The sequence below is a fragment of the Neomonachus schauinslandi genome, chromosome 3 (genome assembly GCF_002201575.2).
Source record: "Neomonachus schauinslandi chromosome 3, ASM220157v2, whole genome shotgun sequence".
Lineage (NCBI taxonomy): Eukaryota > Metazoa > Chordata > Mammalia > Carnivora > Phocidae > Neomonachus > Neomonachus schauinslandi.
The window spans coordinates 121,438,264-121,457,047 of NC_058405.1; the positions used below are offsets into that span (position 1 = coordinate 121,438,264).

Consider the following 18,784-nt stretch of genomic DNA (forward strand, 5'->3'; position numbering starts at 1 on the left):
AGTCCTTAGAGTATACTTTATTCCTTTGCTGGTAGGGATGCTTTGATGGGAAAGTTTGAGAAGCTTTGGACTAAGTGCTTACAGGAGTTTATCTGCTTAGGTGAATTTTTATGTCAGCTGGTTTGAAGTTACACTTTAGAATAATAATTATCTTAACTACAAAAGTTGTTTTTTCCCCTTAAAAGTGGATAGGTTATCTCTTTTTTTTTTTTTTTTTTCTCAGCTTACAGTAAGTTGATTTTGTTCCTAGAGCTGAAGAATTAGGTTGCAAGGAGGTCTCTAAAATCTCTTGATTTGCATGTAGTCTGGGCAACACATTTCTAGTTCTTGGACCAAGTATCCCATTTTGGTAGTAAAACACTCATATGTGAGATCTTCTTTACTTATTTTTAACACTATTTCTAAACCCTGAGCACAGATTTTAATTTTCCAACTGTCTACTAATTTGCAAACTCCCTCTTTCTTGCCTTGTTGTTTTATTTACAATCGCTTGCCCACCCCAGATCTCTCCATGGCTGTTGCCTTCCCAGAATTGTTGAGTTTGCACATGTAGGTCTCAGGGCAGGTGTTTCAGCTAGTCCACTTGCTTGTGACACGTGGAGACAAAGCATTCTTCCTCTTAATGACACCTAAGAGTGTACAAAGTCCTTGCCTTATTCCGGTTTGTCCGCTTAGTGCCCCGACTAAAAGTGAAAGGGGGTTGGTGGGAACTGTGCTCCAGCAGCCTGGTCCTGGGCTTGTAGCTCAGTGCCCTATTCTCAGTCCTACGCCTGTTCCTGTCAGGCCAGTGCCCCAGGCCAGCCACTGTCCCTCATTGTGGCTGCATCAAGAAAGGCATCTGAGACCTAGTGTTTGCAGGGGTCTATAGAGTCATAGAAGGACCAGCCATGGCAGAAATGCTCTTCATTTCCCATTCTGGTCTTTTCCAGCTGGCTAGCCCTGAACCCACCAGAGCCTTTGAGCATTCCTCCTGTTGCAGCAGACTTTGGGGTACTTTTTTGCATCTCTTTAAATCCACCAGCTAAAGATAAGAGCTCATAGATCAAAGGAGGTAGAAAGAAATGGCCAAAATCACTAGGGAGCCACGCTTGAGCTAAAAGAAGAGAAATTCGGTTGGAGCACCTGTGCAGCCAAGCTGTCCCTTGAGAGTAGCTTCACAGAGGAGAGCTTTGGACCCCAGACCCTATGCAAGCATTCATTTATTCCACATTGAGAGAACACATTCCTTTTGTTAATGGGGCCAGTCCATAAAGATGAATAAATTATAGACACTCCTCTAGCTACGTTTAGATTGATGCATTCAAATTTTGTTTTGTTTTGTTTTGTCTTACATAAATGCATTAACTTGGCCAAAGTTTGACTCTCAGGGCACAAAATAAGTAGATTGTTCCAGTGACCCTTTACACTTGCAATACAGCACTTTTTTATTGTAGTATAATTAACATACAGTGTTATATTAGTTTTAGATGTACCATATAGCAATTCAACAGTTCTGTGTATTACTCCGTGCTCATCACTGTAAGTGTTTTCTTTTTTTTTTAAGATTTTATTTTATTTTTCTTAATTCCCTTTATCTATTTTACCGATCCCCCACCCACCTCCCCTCTGGCAACCACCAGTTTGTTCTCTCTATGTAGAAGTCTGTTTTTTCTTCCTTTGTCTCTTTTTTTCTTTGTTTCTTCATTTGTTTTGTTCTTCATTTCCACATATGAGTGAAATCATACGGTATTTGTCTTTCTGTCTTATTTCACTTAGCATTATATCCTCTAGATCCATCCATGTTGTTGCAAATGGCAATACAACATTTTATCTGTGCAAGAGGATAAAAAAATATAAAGACAAAAGAAAAAGGAATATTAAGCATTCTTCAGATCTCTCTTTACTGGTTGATTTTAGTACTCTGAAGGGGAAAAGATAGAGGTTAAACTACCAAAAAAAGGTAGAACAAGTAAAGCACGATAAGGACAAATATCCAGCTCTAAAGCATAAAAAGGAAAAAACAGTGAATTCACGTTCTTTAGTGAGCTATGTGCATTTTTTTTTTCTGTAATGACAGTGGACGCAAAACCCTGGATAAACCCATTCTCTTTTTTTCCCCCCCTTTCATCAGCCATCAGTAGCCAATCGGGCCATGAGAAGAGTTAGTTCAGTTCCATCTAGAGCACAGTCTCCTTCTTATGTTATCAGCACAGGCGTGTCTCCTTCAAGGGGGTCACTGAGAACTTCTCTGGGTAGTGGATTTGGCTCTCCGTCAGTGACCGACTCCCGACCACTGAACCCCAGTGCATATTCCTCCACCACATTACCTGCTCAGCGGGCAGCCTCTCCGTACTCCGCACAGAGACCCGCCTCCCCAACAGCTGTACGACGGATTGGGTCAGTCACCTCCCGGCAGACCTCCAATCCCAACGGACCAACCCCTCAGTACCAAACTACCGCCAGAGTAGGGTCCCCACTGACACTGATGGATGCACAGACTCGAGTAGCTTCCCCGTCCCAAGGCCAGATGGGGTCGTCGTCCCCCAAACGCTCAGGGATGACCGCCGTACCACAACATCTGGGACCTTCACTGCAAAGGACTGTTCACGACATGGAACAATTTGGACAGCAGCAGTATGAAATTTACGAAAGAATGGTTCCACCTCGGCCAGACAGCCTCACAGGTGAGTGCAAGGTGACAGCACTACAGAAAGCCCGAGGAGGAAGCCTTCCATGCGATCAGTGCTGAAACAGAGCATGAGAAAGTGGGAAAAGCTCATATTTTTATCTCAAAGTTTATATTGCTGATGTCAGGCTGACTTGTCTTTCAGGCGCTATAATTCTTAATGCAGGAAACTATATACATTTCTATCAATCAGAAATTTTTCACAAGGAGTACATTCTTCCTCCTCCCAATATTAGGATATGAAAAGTATGCTTTTGCATTTTAGAAGCACTGGTTGGAATTCTAAGCTGTTTGTTGGGTTTTGTTTTTGTTTTTTAATGAAAGATTTTTCACCAGCTAAGCTTACCTATATCCAAACCCCTAAGTTATGTTAAAAGATGATATTAGAGTATCTCTTTAAATAGCTTTTTTTAAAAAAGAAATGCTTTAATGGTGTAGAATATGGATTTTTCTAACCCACTGCCTTGATTTTAGCTTCCCAGTGGGAAATTCACAAAGCTCTTATGATTACCTTCAAATGCCACTCGGATTAAATCAGAAAGACACCAGCAAGGTGCCTGATATTATAGCCATTTCCTTCCGGGTATTTTCATGGAGGGTTTCCCACATAATGTAGAGACATTGTTCTTTTTATCAAATTGAAATTTATCTTTCGTTAGTGTTTTAAATTACATTTTTAAAGTAACATATACACAATGGGAAAAAAATTAAAACTATATAAGAAAATATGAAATACGAAGTGAAAATCTCAAGCTCCTCTACCCTCACCCAGTCCCACTCACCAGTGTATGTATATATGTATTTGCGTATATAAGTATATATATTACATACAAATGTGCACACATTGTGTTTTATACTGATGGGAATTTTATATGTTTATATACCTTATACATATATAAATATGTGTAATATATATATATTTTTTTTTTAATATGTCTGAAAGCTCCATTCTGTCAATGGGTGCCGAGGACCCCATTTTTAAAGATGTATTATAATTCATTTAATCTCTTCCTTATTAATGGACATTTAGGTAGTTTTTTCACTTTTAGATATTAGAGACAATGCAATAATATATTTTTTTCTTGTATATTTTACATATAGATACTAAGAAACTACAGGATCCATTTCTTAAAGTAAAATTGCTAAGTCAAAATATATGCTTATTTGTTCTTAAAGAAATACTGTCATACCTCCTGCCTTCCAGAAAAGTTGCATAGATTTCTATTTCCACCAATAGTTTTGAGCTTATCTGTCCTCCTACACCTTCACTAGCACTGCATATTGTCAGGGCTGCATCTTGGCCAGTGGAGTAGGTTAAAAGCTGCATCTCATTGTTTTAAATGCCCTTTATTGAGCTATGACTGAGATTGAAGATCATACATGTTTATCAGCCATTTTATTTCTTTTCTGCAAACCACAAGTTTAGGATTTTTGTCTATTTGTATAACTTGTAAAAACTTTTTTTATACTTGAAGTAAATTAGTTTCTTGTAATATACTTTGCAATTAGTTTTTCCATTTTGTAACCTGTCTTTTGACTTTATTTCTGGTATTTCTTACTTATACAAACTTTTAGTATTTTCTGTAGTAAAATCAGTATCTTTTCCTTATGGCATCTGAGAAAGGTAAAGCCTTTTTGAGATTTTTCTAATTGAATAATTTTGCATGAAGAATTAATATTGAACTAGAATTTGAGCTCAGAGAAAGTCCTAGTGGAGAAACTACCTCTTTTTCATTCAGTCATCAGAGGAGAGTACTTGGCTTAGATATTTTCTTGCCTCTGAAAGTCTGCAGCAAAGTGAGGTAGAAATCATTTATGAAATTCTGTCTCCTAAGGAAACCTTCAAAGATAAATAGTTCTGAGGATTTCTGTATTCCCCCCCCGTGTATGTATAGAATAGCTATGCAGAAATCTATGTTTGCAAAAGAGTGAAGTAGAAGCCCAGGAAAGGAAGTGAGCACATAAATTACTGTCTATGTTTAACCCTGAGACGGATGATCTCCTTTGGTTTAAAAAGCGTGCCTTCTGACATTGCAGGTGAAATTAGACTTTGTTTCAGGGGAAAAAAAGCAGACCTAGCCTATCACAGATTTTTTTTCCCCTAGTCTACTACAGTCTTCAAGAGAAGCAAAGGGTTTCCTTATATAAAGGGTCCAGGGAAGTTTTGCTTCTCATCATCTACCTGCCTGCTTATTCTGAATGTGGATCCTATTTTGTGAATTCCTTTCTTTTATTCTTACTTCAGAAAGTGTTGTACTTGTCATGATATTTACTATGGTTCTTGATTTCAAAGGGTTAATAACCTTCTAATTGATAAACCTGAAGCAATATTTTGTAATAGATTCAGACACTTAGATATTTGGTGATCATAATTTAAGTGATGATACAATATGTGTATAAATTACTTCCTACAACAGAAAAATATGCCTGCCCTAAAATACTCATTTCAGTAAAATCATAGCATGTCAAGAAAAGTTTTGAGAATACAAAGAATACTATTTGGGAGATAAATTCATATTTATTTAAGTGTCTTAAATATAAAGATTTTAAATCACAGGGAATATGTCATTGTAATAGGTAAACTAGTATGTATTTGTGGAATTGCAAATAGAAACTATTGTATAGGTGAATAATATTGTGGAAGATCAGTGTTTTCCATTATTTGAAGAGGGAGATAAGACTATTAAAAATTAATTCTGTGAATACTTCTGGAAAAATTATTTCTAATAACAATTATAGAAGGTAATTACTTGTCTTCCAATTTAAAAGATACTAAGTTTTGGTGGACTTTCTACATATAATCACTTTACTTATTCTATAGAGGCTATGTAATTTTTTAAAAAATGTAAATCTGTAGGACTGTGTGTTTTATTTGTTTGCGTGCATGAGTAGGTGAACAAAAATAGTAACCACCACTGTTATGTTATTCACAAAGATTTCTAAAAATCAAAAAGTACTATATTTCATTCTAAGGCTTTTATTTCCCATTATAGTCTGTCACATATAGTAATTTAATCTCACTAATAATCTTATAACAAGTGAGTATTTGCTGGATACTTTTTAGAGTTATCAGCAAGCTCATTTTGTTACCTTTCCCATGCAATTATAGTAAATATGTACAAATATTTATAAATCATATCATACCACATGGTTTCCAGTGAAGAATCTAGCTGGATCCTTGCACAGGGAGACTATAACATTCTGAGAATGCTGCAGAATGCTTTGGTCTTACTCCACATGACCGTGGAGTTGGGGGGGGGGGCGGGGCATGGCGGCTCAGCCAACTTCAGGAGCATCCAGTGCTCAGCTTGCGATGCCCAAGTGTTAAGTGATCTACAAAATCCCACAGTAAATCACAAGCATTTGTGGCTCTACTGAGTGTTAAAATAGCACCTTTGTTGAAGAGATTACCAAGGACCAGGTCTGTTTACCTGCCCACTTTATATCACCATTAATAAATACAATGCCTGCACCTTTATTCAAAATACTCATGAGTTCCATAAAGAAATGGAGTTTTCCTCTGCTAAGAGGAATGAGAAATCTGCAACTGAATAAAAAGCCGAAATCCCCAAATGAGAACTTTACAGTAATGATCATAGTATCATCTTTAGAGTTATATTGGCTTCCATGTCCCCCTGGTGGGCTGACCTGGCCCTTTAATTCATAGAGGGCTCTGCCAAATTCAAGATTTCTCACACCATGTCTCCTTGAACCTTGAGGGTTAGCTGTGTCCAGTGTTGGGTGCTTCCTCTCAGCCCTACCAGGAAGCAGTTCTCTGAAGGGGATGAATCACATTTCTTTTTGGGCTCTCCGTTTCCTTGGTTTCGAAATGAGGTTTGGCTGGATAATCTCCCAATTGTATGATTGTTTAAGCCTATGATCTTCATTTTAGCAAGTGGAGAGCCAGTGGCTAAAATCCACATTGGTTCATTTAGTTTCTTTCCATGTCACATTGCTGTCCAGGGTGGGTAATAATCATTCATCTTGAAAGCTCTACATATTAAACTTTCTTGCCACTCCTCAATAAGCAACAGTATCACTCACCTCCTATTAGCTCAGTTAGTCATATCAGAACTAAAAGCAAATTGGCCTGAATGTGAGTGATCCTATCTTTTTGTAATTAGTTACTGTGTTAATTATTTGCAGTCTTTTAAAAAGCAAGTAAGTGCTGACTTCAGATACATTTGTGCTTTCTCTTGTTCAAATTTGGAATGTAACCTTAGTATTCTTAACAAGTGACGGATTTTACTTACTAATAATGACAAATCACAAACTTTGGAGCATCATAATATTGAAATGTACTAATTCACTTTCTTTAAGAAAATAAAATGGGTTTGAAATGTACTTTTTTATCACAAGTCCCACTAAAAAATGTTGACTTTCTAGTTAGCAGTTTGAATGAAAGAATATTTCAAATGATTTAATACTAATGTACTAACTTTGTACTTTTCCTTTGCACTAGAAAGAAGGTAAACAAGAAGTTGGCATGTGGGTTCCTGCAAAAACAACTATGTTTGTTAAAAAAAAAAAAAAAAAGGAAAAATACAGTAACAACAAATAGTAATATAATACCTCATAATACTTAATGAATGCTATTAGTTCACTGATAGTATTCTAAATTTTGTAACAAAATTTCATATTTTCCTGTAAAAATCATGGGTGAATTGAGAGACATATTTCAAAAGTGTTCTTGAACATCAGCCTTTACTAAGCACTATTACATAGACATTGTCCTAACGTTGAGGTTTAAGAAGTGTGGGGCATGGTGGGCCCTGTCCCCAGAGAGCTGCTTGTCCAGTTCTGTGGAGCAGCCAAGAGAATGGCATGAACCATTGTTCTTACATTTTAACAATGAAAATGGCCTAACAGTAGAAGAGGGCATGCTCTCTTTGGTCACCACAATAAAACAGCTTACAGCTGGGGAACGAATTTCTGAGTACCAAACCATCTGATAATTTATTTTTTCTTACAAAATTTACCTATATCTGGCTGCCAGAGAAGGTTTGCCTCTGAAAATGTATATGGTGTCCTTTTCATATCTGGCATCCTCCTTTTGTAGAACTCAACAGGTTTGGTGTTTAGACTTAACATTTGGTCCTATTGGTAAGGTCCGATTAATTAAGGCTTTTTAACCTCATCACAGTTTTCTCAATTTCTTGATGATGTAATTTTCCTGCCTCTAGGCTTACGGAGTTCCTATGCTAGCCAGCACAGCCAGCTTGGGCAAGACCTTCGTTCAGCTGTGTCTCCTGACTTGCACATCACTCCTATATATGAGGGGAGGACCTATTACAGCCCAGTGTACCGCAGCCCAAACCACGGCACTGTGGAGCTCCAAGGGTCACAGACGGCACTGTACCGCACAGGCTCAGGTGGGCCTCAGCACTGTCAGCTCGTTTCCCAAATGCACGGGTCCAAGAGCAGATTTTTATTGAGATTGGGTGCCCTGTTAGTATGAAATCATGTTGCCCATTTGGTTGTCAGATAAGCAGCTGTGACAGCTGATCAATAAACAGTAACACAGAAGTTCATGTTGTACCTCTTTATAGGCGATATGTTTTTTTTAACCTTAGTTTAATCTAATCAACGAACTTAGTGATTATACTGTTAATTCACAAGTAAGTTTGTAGAGCTATAAATCTGACTCTCCTTGGGTTTAAAACGTATCAGATCTAGAAAGGGAAACCTTTGTTTGGAATATTCCTTTGTGATTTTTGTTGCCTGAAACGTGTATTTAGAGAAGATCCCTTTATGAGTTATGCAGCCCAAGTGTATTTCGTATTACTCCTTTTTAGATAACTAGATTTCCTCTGAATGTCTAAGTGTAGAATGTGAAATAAATATTCCTTATTATGGACCCAGTCTGGGACAGAATACAATAACTGCATTTATAAAAACAGGGAGCTAGTGCATCACACGTTTGCACCACCACTCTCACATTTATGCCACACCATAGTGGCTGATAGAGCAGAAGCAATACCCCGTGGCCACGTGAACTGCCAGACTGTGCTGCAGGTCTGGCTCATGGAATCCCAAGAAGCTCCTTCTTTCTTTTTTTTTTTTTTCTTTTCTTTTTTAAAAAGAGCTAGTACAGGGGCGCCTGGGTGGCTCAGTTTGTTGAGCATCCCACTCTTGGTTTCAGCTCAGGTCATGATCTCAGGGTTTTGGGATCGAGCCCCGCGTCAGGCTCCACACTCAGCGCAGAATTGGCTGGAGATTATCTCCCTCTGCTCCTTGCCCTGTTCACAATCTCTCTCTCTCTCTATTCTCTAAAATAAATAAAATTGTTAAAAAGCAAAAGAGAGGGTGCCTGGGTGGCTCAGTTGGTTAAGCCACTGCCTTCGGCTCAGGTCATGATCCTGGAGTCCCTGGATCGAGTCCCGCATCGGGCTCCCTGCTTGGCAGGGAGTCTGCTTCTCCCTCTGACCCTAACCCCTCTCATCTGCTCTCTCTCATTCTCTCTCTCTCAAATAAAGAAATAAAATCTTTAAAAAAAAAAAAAAGCAGAACAGATAGGACAGATTTATTAACATGCCCACAACGATAACCCCATAAAGGCATAGCTCTAGGAGGCATACCTCCCAGAACACCAGGAGGGAGGAGACTGTATCTGAATTGATTCTTTGCCAAACACTGATAATTTGGTCTGCTGCAGGATTTTTCTTCTAATAAAATGTACCAATTTTTAATAGATATTAGTGAAGAAATATTGCACTTGTTATGTTCTGTAAATTGAGGAATTTTTTTAAAGATCTAATTGGCTTTATTAAATGATTGGTGATTCAGCATCCTATCAAGCAAGTAGAAGGGAACTCCCAAGGAATTTCTTTCATAGGATTAAGAAATAAATAATGTTATTAAAATTATTGTGGGAAGAATATGTCTGCAATCATTGGAGAGATACCTTCTGCAATAATTAAGAAAGAACATACAGTGTACAGTACCTTTATATATAGCATCATGCAAAAATTTAGGGGAGTAGCTATAGAAGATTTTGATACATCAGTCTTCCTTCTTATGAAGTAAATTTTCCAGTATTATCAAAATCCAAAGGTCTATAAATAAAACGTATATCAAAATAAGTAACTTGTGTATGCTTCATGTTCGAAGTTTGACCTCGATTATCTACAGACTTGAATAATTGTTTTTTATTGCTAAAATGAAATTATGCCATTGTGTCATTTATTTCTCAAATTCTTTCCCCACATTTCCCTTGCACTTTCGTAGTAAATCTTAATAAACATAGTAAGATCAATCATGTAAGCAGATTTATAGTTTTATTTTTGCTCTTTTCTGCTAATAAAATTGACGTATTGTTGGTGTATATTAAAAACCTGAATGCCTTTTTTTAGCACTAATGAGCTAGATAGGTAAAATCTAAAATCTAAATTGGTAATATTGATAAAATCTATAAAGCAATTTATGTAATTGTTAAAAACTATAATCCTTCTTAAAAATAGTTTTACTTTGAAAAGCATCACCTTGTCATTTTAAAAAGTGTTGACTTTCTAGGTGTTGGAAATCTGCAAAGGACATCCAGCCAACGAAGCACCCTTACATACCAAAGAAATAATTATGCTTTGAACACAACAGCTACCTACGCGGAGCCCTACAGGCCAATACAATACCGAGTGCAAGAGTGCAATTATAACAGGCTTCAGCATGCAGCGCCAGCTGATGATGGCACCACGAGATCCCCATCAATAGACAGCATTCAGAAAGACCCCAGGCAAGTACTGGTCATGAGTCTCCAGAATGCTACAGTATCCCGGGCATCGACAGTTCCTTCATTCTGGCTTTTTTTCAAGTTGCCAAGTCTATTATAGTATCAGTTAACTCCTTATCTCTAGTATTTCCACTTGTATTTTAGCACTGTTGGTCATTGAGTTTAATTTTGTTTTAAAGATAGATTCCTTCTTTCAATGCTTTAATAATAAGTTAGAGAATGCACAGGTCTGTGTGAATATCTGCAGCATTCATCAGTGACATACTTCAGCAAGACAACTCCCTGGGATAGCCTCTTAGTCTGAATTATGTGAAAGATTTTTAAGGATCATTTTACCCCTTTTCCTTTATCCTGACTGACTCTATAGATGAGGGCTTCAGAAATAATGTGTGGTGTTTTAAACTGGAAAAGACTGGTGTTGTGTACATTTTGAATCCTACTGGTCAGTGCTCTGTTGTGCTTTTATTAACTATTAACTTCTGCCATTTAGGAGAAAATAGTTGACAAGAAATTCTCATATTTCATAAGCAAAAAATATTTGGCCAATAATACATGTTTCCTCCTTTTAATTTTATTTGGCCATGTAGAAAGCATGTTTTATTAAGATAAGTATGAGTCATTTAGTACTTGATTGATTTTGAAAAAGAGCCTCATCTGTAATGAAAGCCATTTAAAATATTCAGGAAATAAAAAAGATAGAAACTGAACGAGAATTTTAATTTCTGAAAGAGTGAAATTATTGCTAAATTTTAAGCAGCTTGAGTATTATATGAAGGCATATATTAGCAAGATTTCATTCACTCTTTGCCTACAAATTGTTGTTTTACTGGAAAATTGTTATAATTATCAATTCATCTTTAGCAACCTACCAACTTATTCTAATGAATGTGAATTAAGGACATGAGTGAGATTTTGCTCATTAAAACAAAATAAAAGTACTTTTGAGTTGAATGGGAAGCCCACTGCTTCACTAGGGCCATTCCACCTAGTCACTCTTAACGTTCTTTCTCGTTCATACATTAGTGTGGTTCTGCTAGTCCATGTTCTTGCCATTTTAAGGGTTTTTAAATAATTTGTCTTATAGTACCTCCAATATAATTAAGTCAAAAATACTTTTACATGATTTCATTTTTTAAAACCTCAAAATGACAAAATACTAAGGCACCCTAGTAGATGCAGAAATTCCCAAAAGGGTTTTAAATTATAGGCAATTTAGACTATACCTCGGCTGAACCTGCAGAGAAAAGAATAGCTATCCAGAAAGACAGTGAAGTGTGATTAGAGCTTTGAGTGTAATATGTGTCCCTAAAGACTTCAATTTTGACCTCTGATATGAGTTGATTCACTATAAATAAGGATTTCATGTATGATAATATACTTCAGCTATTCATAGTATGATAATTTTGTAGTCTAACATAAAACTGTTATGGCTAGCTTTGATTATGTGAAACTTTACTGATAATGCATTTTGTAAGATGAATAAGTGATTATAATAATAAGTGCATTTATTCTAGACGAAACTGGAATCCAGGTGAATCTGAAGTTTAAATATTCAAACCAAAATAAAAAGCTCATGACAGCTTTTAATTTTTAGTTTTGAAAATAGCAAACTTGAAGTAATATTTTTATTCACTTCTAAGCCCATGTTCTTTACCATTACTGCTGCATTATAATTAGCCTGAAAAATTTCTTGTAATACTGAAGCAGTTACTGATGTTTTCTATATAAATGGAAATCTGTGTTGCCTAGTGTGGAAGCAAAATGTATTAGTAGTATAAGTGACACATCTAGAAGGAGTGACAGAAGTACCTCCTATGGAAAGTGATAGTGACATAAAGAATAATAGCATTCATGGTGTTCCTTTTGAGCAGGGCCTAATCTGTGCAAAATAATTCCATTTACTATCCCTTTGACCTTTATATTGTCAAATATTTTACGTCTACATCCATAATAAAACTCATAATATAGTCTTATTATTTTTACTGTAAATATTCGTTATCTTTTAAAGAAATTAAGAGAAGTAATAAACAATGATCTTTATCTTCACTTCATGTTTACCACATACAGTTCTCTTCCTATATATTCTTAGTATAAATTCAGGTTTCCATCTCAACCCACTTCCCTTCAACCTAACCCTTCCTTTATCCTTTCTTGTGTTGCATGTCTGCCAGCTTTAATTTATCTGAAATGTTTTTATTTAATTGATTTTTAAAGGATATTTTTGCCAGATATAAAATTCAGGATTGACAGGTATGGGTTTTCCCTTTTAGTTCTTTAAAAAATGTCATTCATTGTCTTCAGACTTCCATTGTTTCTGATGAGAAATCATCATTCTCATTATGTAATATACCTTCTCTTGGCTACCTTTCAGGTTTTTCTCTTGCTATTTTACTGTGACAGTCCTAGGTTTTTTGTTTTGTTTTGTTTTGTTTTGTTTTTTTAACATTTAACCTGCTTGGGATTCACTGAGATTCTTTGAATGTTAGTTGATGATTTTTACCAAAACTGGGACATTTTTAACCATTATTGCTTTAAATATTTTTTTCTGCCCCAGAGTCATTCTCCCCTGGAATAAGTTGACATTTTCCTACAGGTTACTAAGGCTCTGTTTATATTTTAAAATCTTTTTTCTCTATATTCTTCATATTGGTATTTTTTATTGTTCTGTCTTTGTAATTTACTGTCTTTTCTTCTATAGTCTCCACAATCTGTGGTAAGCCCACCCAGTGAATTTTTTTATTTCAGGTACTTGAATTTGGTGGGGTTTTTTTTATAGTTTCCATGTGTCAGAAGACATTCTTCATCTATTCATTCCCTACATGCATCTTTTCCTTGATTTTTTTGAGCACATCTATAATGACCTTTTAGAGTCCTCCTCTGATAATTCCAACATCTGGGTTTTCTCTGGGTCTGTTTCTATTATTTGGGTGTTTTGGTTTTGGTTTGTTTTGTTTTTACATCTTTGTAGGTCACATTTTCCTATTTTCTTTTATGCGTAGCAGTTTTAAATCATATGCTAACTATTGTGGATGATACATTCATTGTAGGGACTCTGGATTATGTTGTCTCCTATTAGGGTTCTGAGTTTTGTTTCGGCAGATTAAGTATTACTGACAGATGCTTTTGGTCCTGTCAAGATTGGTTTTGTTCTTCTAGGATGGGTCTGTTTCAGGTTTGTTTTACTCCTAGTGTATTCTTCTACTCTCTGGCATAGTTCTTTGTGGAGACTAAATCCTGGAGTGCTCAATGAAGTTTGTTCTCTGGGCTGGAGGTCCAGCATCACGCAGCATATGCTCAGTTCTGTCCTCCAACAGCTACTCCACCACCCTGTACATGTGTCAGGAACATATACAGCCCAGCACTCAACTAAGGACTTGTGAGTAATCCTCCTGTAGACTTATAAAATCTCCTCTTCATAGTTCCCTCCTCTCCTGTACCCTGCCCCACAAATTCAAACCACTTTGGCATCCCCAAGTCCTAGTCTCTCCACCTCAGTTCACTAAGTCCATTGCTCTATTTCCTGGACTCAGCTTCCTGTGTCATGATTCAAAAAAATGCCCTCAGGCAGAAAGCCAGGGTATATGGGGCTCCTGTGATGATTCCCATCTCTCAGGGATTACATTCTTGTCTAACCCAATGTCCGGCACCTAAAAACAGTTCCTTCCTACATTTAGTCTGGTTGTAGAGTTGTGTTTTGTGGAAGGGCAAAGTCTAGTACCAGTTACTCTATCATGGCTGAAAACAGAATTCTGGGCTTAGATGTTTGGGGTTTTTTGTTTTTGTTTTTTTATGTTCAGTTAGCCAACATACAGTACATCATTAGTTTTTGATGTAGTGTTCAACAGTTCATTAGTTGCGTATAACACCCAGTGCTCATCACCACAGGTGCTGGGCTTAGGTTTGGATGATGCAAATCCTGGCAGGCATTGATACCATCCAGCCAGCCCATGAATTGATAGCAGTCTTTTCAGGGTAAATTTCTGCTGAAAATCAGGGTTGGAATTGATGCCAACCAAGCCTAACTGCCCATCTCTAGCTGGAGCCCACCCTTTGTATTGTCTGGCCCTCATACCAGGAAATCTTGACCATATCTGTGCCATTTAAAGAGGAGGAAAATGTGTATTTGTAATGACTGTGAGTCATCAAAGAAAGATGAAGTCACACTCCCTGCATTCTGTTAATTACAGCATAGGTTTACATAACAGGCTTTAGACAGATTTTGACCAGAAATAGTTAACATAGTTAACAGTACATAAAAGGGAATTTATTTATTATAGAGAGTGACCCTATTTAGAATAGTTTCTTTCTTAGGGCTGGCGAATATTAATAAAACATCCATATCAATATTATTTCAAAGTATATAAAATATTCTAATATACATTATCACAATTTAATCATCACAGCCAACCTAAGAAGGAGGTAGAGATGATAGTTTTATTGTTCCTATTACACAGGTGGGGAAAGTAACACTCCAAATAATTAAGTAGTTTTCAAAATCACATAGTAAATAAAGGACCTAGAATTTCCACATGGGCAATCCAACTCCAAATTCTGTGTCTTTTCTGCTGTATTAGCCTGCCTCTCTTGGCATTTGTGATATTCTTCATGTTTACTAATGATAATCTCATCCAGTCTGTCCCCCAAGCCAGAAATCTCCATCTTACCCTTGGCTTCAGTTTTCCGAAAATGATCTGGCTGCTGTGCAGAGTGCATGGGGTGAGGGGGTGATATTTGAAGCAGAGAGAGCCTATAGGAGGCTGTTAGATTGGCCAGGCAAGATAGAGAGAATGGATGGGTTGGGTTTATATGAAATATTTTAGAAATAGTCAACAAAGCTTGCTGATAGGTAGGATAAGAAGGATTTAGGAAAGGGAGAAGTCAAGGATGGCTCTGTTTTGTTTTGAGCAAATAGTGGAGTCTTCTTGTCACCAGTCTTTTCTGACTCTAGTACATTCTCTACTTGGCCACCAGAGTTATCTTCCTTATAAATCTAACCTTATAAATGTTGCATTCTCTCACTTTTCTGCCTCAAAACCTCTGCCATCTGTTCCTTATGTGTCGGGGCAACATATAGACTACCTGGGTTTCACCCACCTCTGGTCATTTAATTACTAATCTCAGTTCCTTTTCTCTTTTAAATGTTATTTAATGGTGCCTGCCTAATGGGGCAAGTCAAGGTAAATGAGGTAATGCATATAAAGCTTGTGACATAGTGCCTGAAGCAGGTAAACTCAATAAATAGTAACTCCCGTTGCTGATTATTGAGACTAAACTTTTTAGTTGGGCGTACAAGACTCTGTAACATGAAACCAATGCTTTTCTCTCTCTAGCACTTGCTATGGTACCTGCAGCATAGGAAGGATTCACTGTTCATTTGAATGGGTATGTATGTGTGTGCAGGTGTAGATTACCCCTTTGTATTGGATAAGCAAGTTAACACATGGAGCCTTCCCAGACTGAGACTCTAGGCCTTTATAAACTGGACAATAGAAGTATCAGTAGGTTACTAATGTAAAGGGTTTTTTAAGGTTTATTCAGTATTAATTCATTTTTTGTAATAGTTCATTCTGTAGTCAAAGTCTGCAAATTTGTTGTTTTGTGAATCATTTCTAAGAAGCTGGTCTTCATATGATATAAGCATATATTCACATTTAACAAGGATCCCAAAAAGTGAGCCAATCAATTGACATCAGAAAATTCTAACAATGTGATGTTACCTGAAAAGGCAGAGTATAAAAGTGTATGAGCTTAATATGATTGTATACTCCTTATACAAGAAGTTGGGATAGCATAGGGGTTGATGATACAAACTCTGAAAGCAGATTGCTCTGCTGTTGACTAGCTGAGTGACTTTAGGCAAGTTGCTTAGCCTCTCTGTCTCAACCTCCATATCTATGTGGTTGCAATAAGAATAAATGAATTAATACACATAAAGTACCCAGAATAAGTACTCATGAAATATTAAGTGCTATTTAATATGATTCAGTTCTTTGAAAAAATGTTCTGTATACCCACATGCACATTTGCACACATAATAGAAAAAAAAAAAGACCAGCAGGAAATGTCAATAGTGTTTTTTTTCTGGGTATAGAGGCTTATTGATTAAATTTTTTTTTTTATAATTTTCTGTGTTTCTATCTTATCATCAAGAGCAACCATACATATTAAGTTTCTTAAAAATCTTCGGGCCCACACTATTTGCACATTCCAGGCTGACACCAGACCAGCCTTTCTTTCTCTCTGCTCAGGCATGACTTCTCACCTGACTAAAGCGCACTTGTTCACCTGAGCCTCGCACCTGCAAATTTCTGACATAGGTAGAAAGCCATAAAATTAGAATCGAAGAGGAAAATGAGAATGGAAGAGTTTTTCATATTAAGAACTTCCTTTGTTCTCTTGAATCTCTTCCTGTGCATCTGTTTTACTGTGATTTCTTTAAGATCAGAAGCATCCAGGCCTCTGCATATGTGGATCGCGGAGGGGGAAGGTTACTTACATTTATCTCTTCTAGGAGTCTTGTAACTGCCGGTTCTGGCCTCAGCCAAGCCTCTTTTCTTCTGACAAGTGCTTCATTCAGTGCATTGTTAAAACACGGTTCTTTCTTTTTTGAAGCTGTGTTTTTCTCGCACAGGGAGTTTGCCTGGCGCGACCCTGAGTTGCCTGAAGTCATCCACATGCTGCAGCACCAGTTCCCATCGGTCCAGGCGAACGCGGCCGCCTACCTGCAGCACCTGTGCTTCGGCGACAACAAAGTGAAAATGGAGGTACAGCCCCCGGCGCCAGCAGGCCCCCGGGACGCAGTCAGTGCCTTTCCGTCCAGCAGTCACACGCATGTGTGCTTTAGAAACTACCAGATGCAATTCAGGGGCCCTTTCAAAGGGTTACCCCTTTACTTCTTAACCATGCATTTCAGTATTTCTCAGGAGAAACCAGGATGAGCGTACCTCTTGGAGGGCTGCTGGCATTTTCAAATCATGTGTCCGCTGTTAGCTTATTTACAAAACATGAAGCAAAAATCAATTTAACCTGAATTTTTGAAGTGATTTCTAAAAATCTATTAGATAAAAATCATGTATGAAACTAGTGAGCTCATGTACTTGACGAGGTTCTGGTCAAGATCAGTGCCAACATACAATTAAGTAAAGTTACAGAGAATTTATAACTGTTACTAATACTGAACCTATGTGAGTATTTTATTTGACATTTTAAAGTTTTTTGGCATTTATAGAAATACAGTGAGTCATTGGTTATCGACTAGTGTCCTATGACATACAGATTCTTTCTTTTAATATCTTAGCATTGTCCCCCCTGCAATGGCATATGGAACCTAAGTGTTTTTCATCAGCCTACTATGCAAAACAACATACCAGTTACTGAGCTAAAGGTGGATGAAGGACATAAAGCCCAGAAATATTTATGTAATGTACTAATTACTTGACAAATGAAAGATTAGGGAAGGTAGTCTAGAGAAACAATTGTGTAAACCAAGTGACTTCAGTCAAAAATCCGTTCCTATATGTTACCTCTGATCCTGCTTACAGCTTTGTTGTGTTTGTGTATTTGCTCATTGCCTTCAGAAGTGTAAGCATAATCCGTCTGTGTGTTTGGGAGGTTGGAGTAGGATGTGCTAGCTACACATGGCCATTAGTACACCTAGTTCTCCCTTCCTTTTTTTAAGCCAAACCCAGGAGAGGAGCTTAATCTTGGAGAGTGTCCCTAATGTTTATAAAAGATGTGTTATTTAGAATAAAAAGCAACCTTTTCAAATGATCTGGAGTTGTCCACTTCCCGTGATCTTTCCATAACAGACTTTTGTTTGATCACTGATTAATCATATGTCACTTAGGCCAGTTTCCTAATATTTTTCATTCTAGGTGTGTAGATTAGGGGGAATCAAGCATCTGGTTGACCTTTTGGACCACAGAGTTTTGGAAGTTCAGAAGAATGCTTGTGGTGCCCTCCGAAACCTTGTTTTTGGCAAGTCTACAGATGAAAATAAAATAGCAATGAAGAATGTTGGTGGGATACCTGCCTTGTTGCGACTGTTGAGAAAATCTGTTGATGCAGAAGTACGGGAGCTTGTTACAGGTGGGTGAACAATGTGATCTTGTCCTGGACGAAATGCTGAAAACCATCTAGACGATGTCTTTGCATGGTGGCACTGGGAAGAAGTTGGACATTCTAGGCAGGAGATCATGGTACCATGGCTCACGACTGTGACAAAGGCTGAATCGAATCTAATGATTCAGAAAGCACTTGCAGTGTTATAGGCTCATCTTGGCTCATATTAGTTATTGTACTTAAATGCATAGGTATCAGCTAACAGATGTCTTGTACATAGAGGACTGAATACATCTTTTTTTTATTATGTATTCCGTAGTAAATCCACTGTT

The 18,784-nt window shown here is 37.2% G+C and overlaps 1 protein-coding gene across 5 annotated transcripts in view; it reads left to right on the top strand.

Annotated features, from left to right (window-relative positions):
* Nucleotides 1-18,784, top strand: part of PKP4 (plakophilin 4) — a 234,035-nt gene that overhangs the window by 175,594 nt on the left and 39,657 nt on the right. For 4 of the 5 annotated variants that reach the window (XM_021703314.1, XM_021703316.1, XM_044913651.1 and 1 more), the window contains 5 exons: nucleotides 2,111-2,663; nucleotides 7,849-8,037; nucleotides 10,178-10,394; nucleotides 17,023-17,155; nucleotides 18,266-18,479. In XM_021703314.1, coding sequence (XP_021558989.1) covers nucleotides 2,111-2,663; nucleotides 7,849-8,037; nucleotides 10,178-10,394; nucleotides 17,023-17,155; nucleotides 18,266-18,479 — 1,306 coding nt within the window. Of the gene's footprint in view, nucleotides 1-2,110; nucleotides 2,664-7,848; nucleotides 8,038-10,177; nucleotides 10,399-17,022; nucleotides 17,156-18,265; nucleotides 18,480-18,784 lie in introns of all 5 variants that reach the window. The other variant, XM_044913652.1, reaches the window with a different exon arrangement.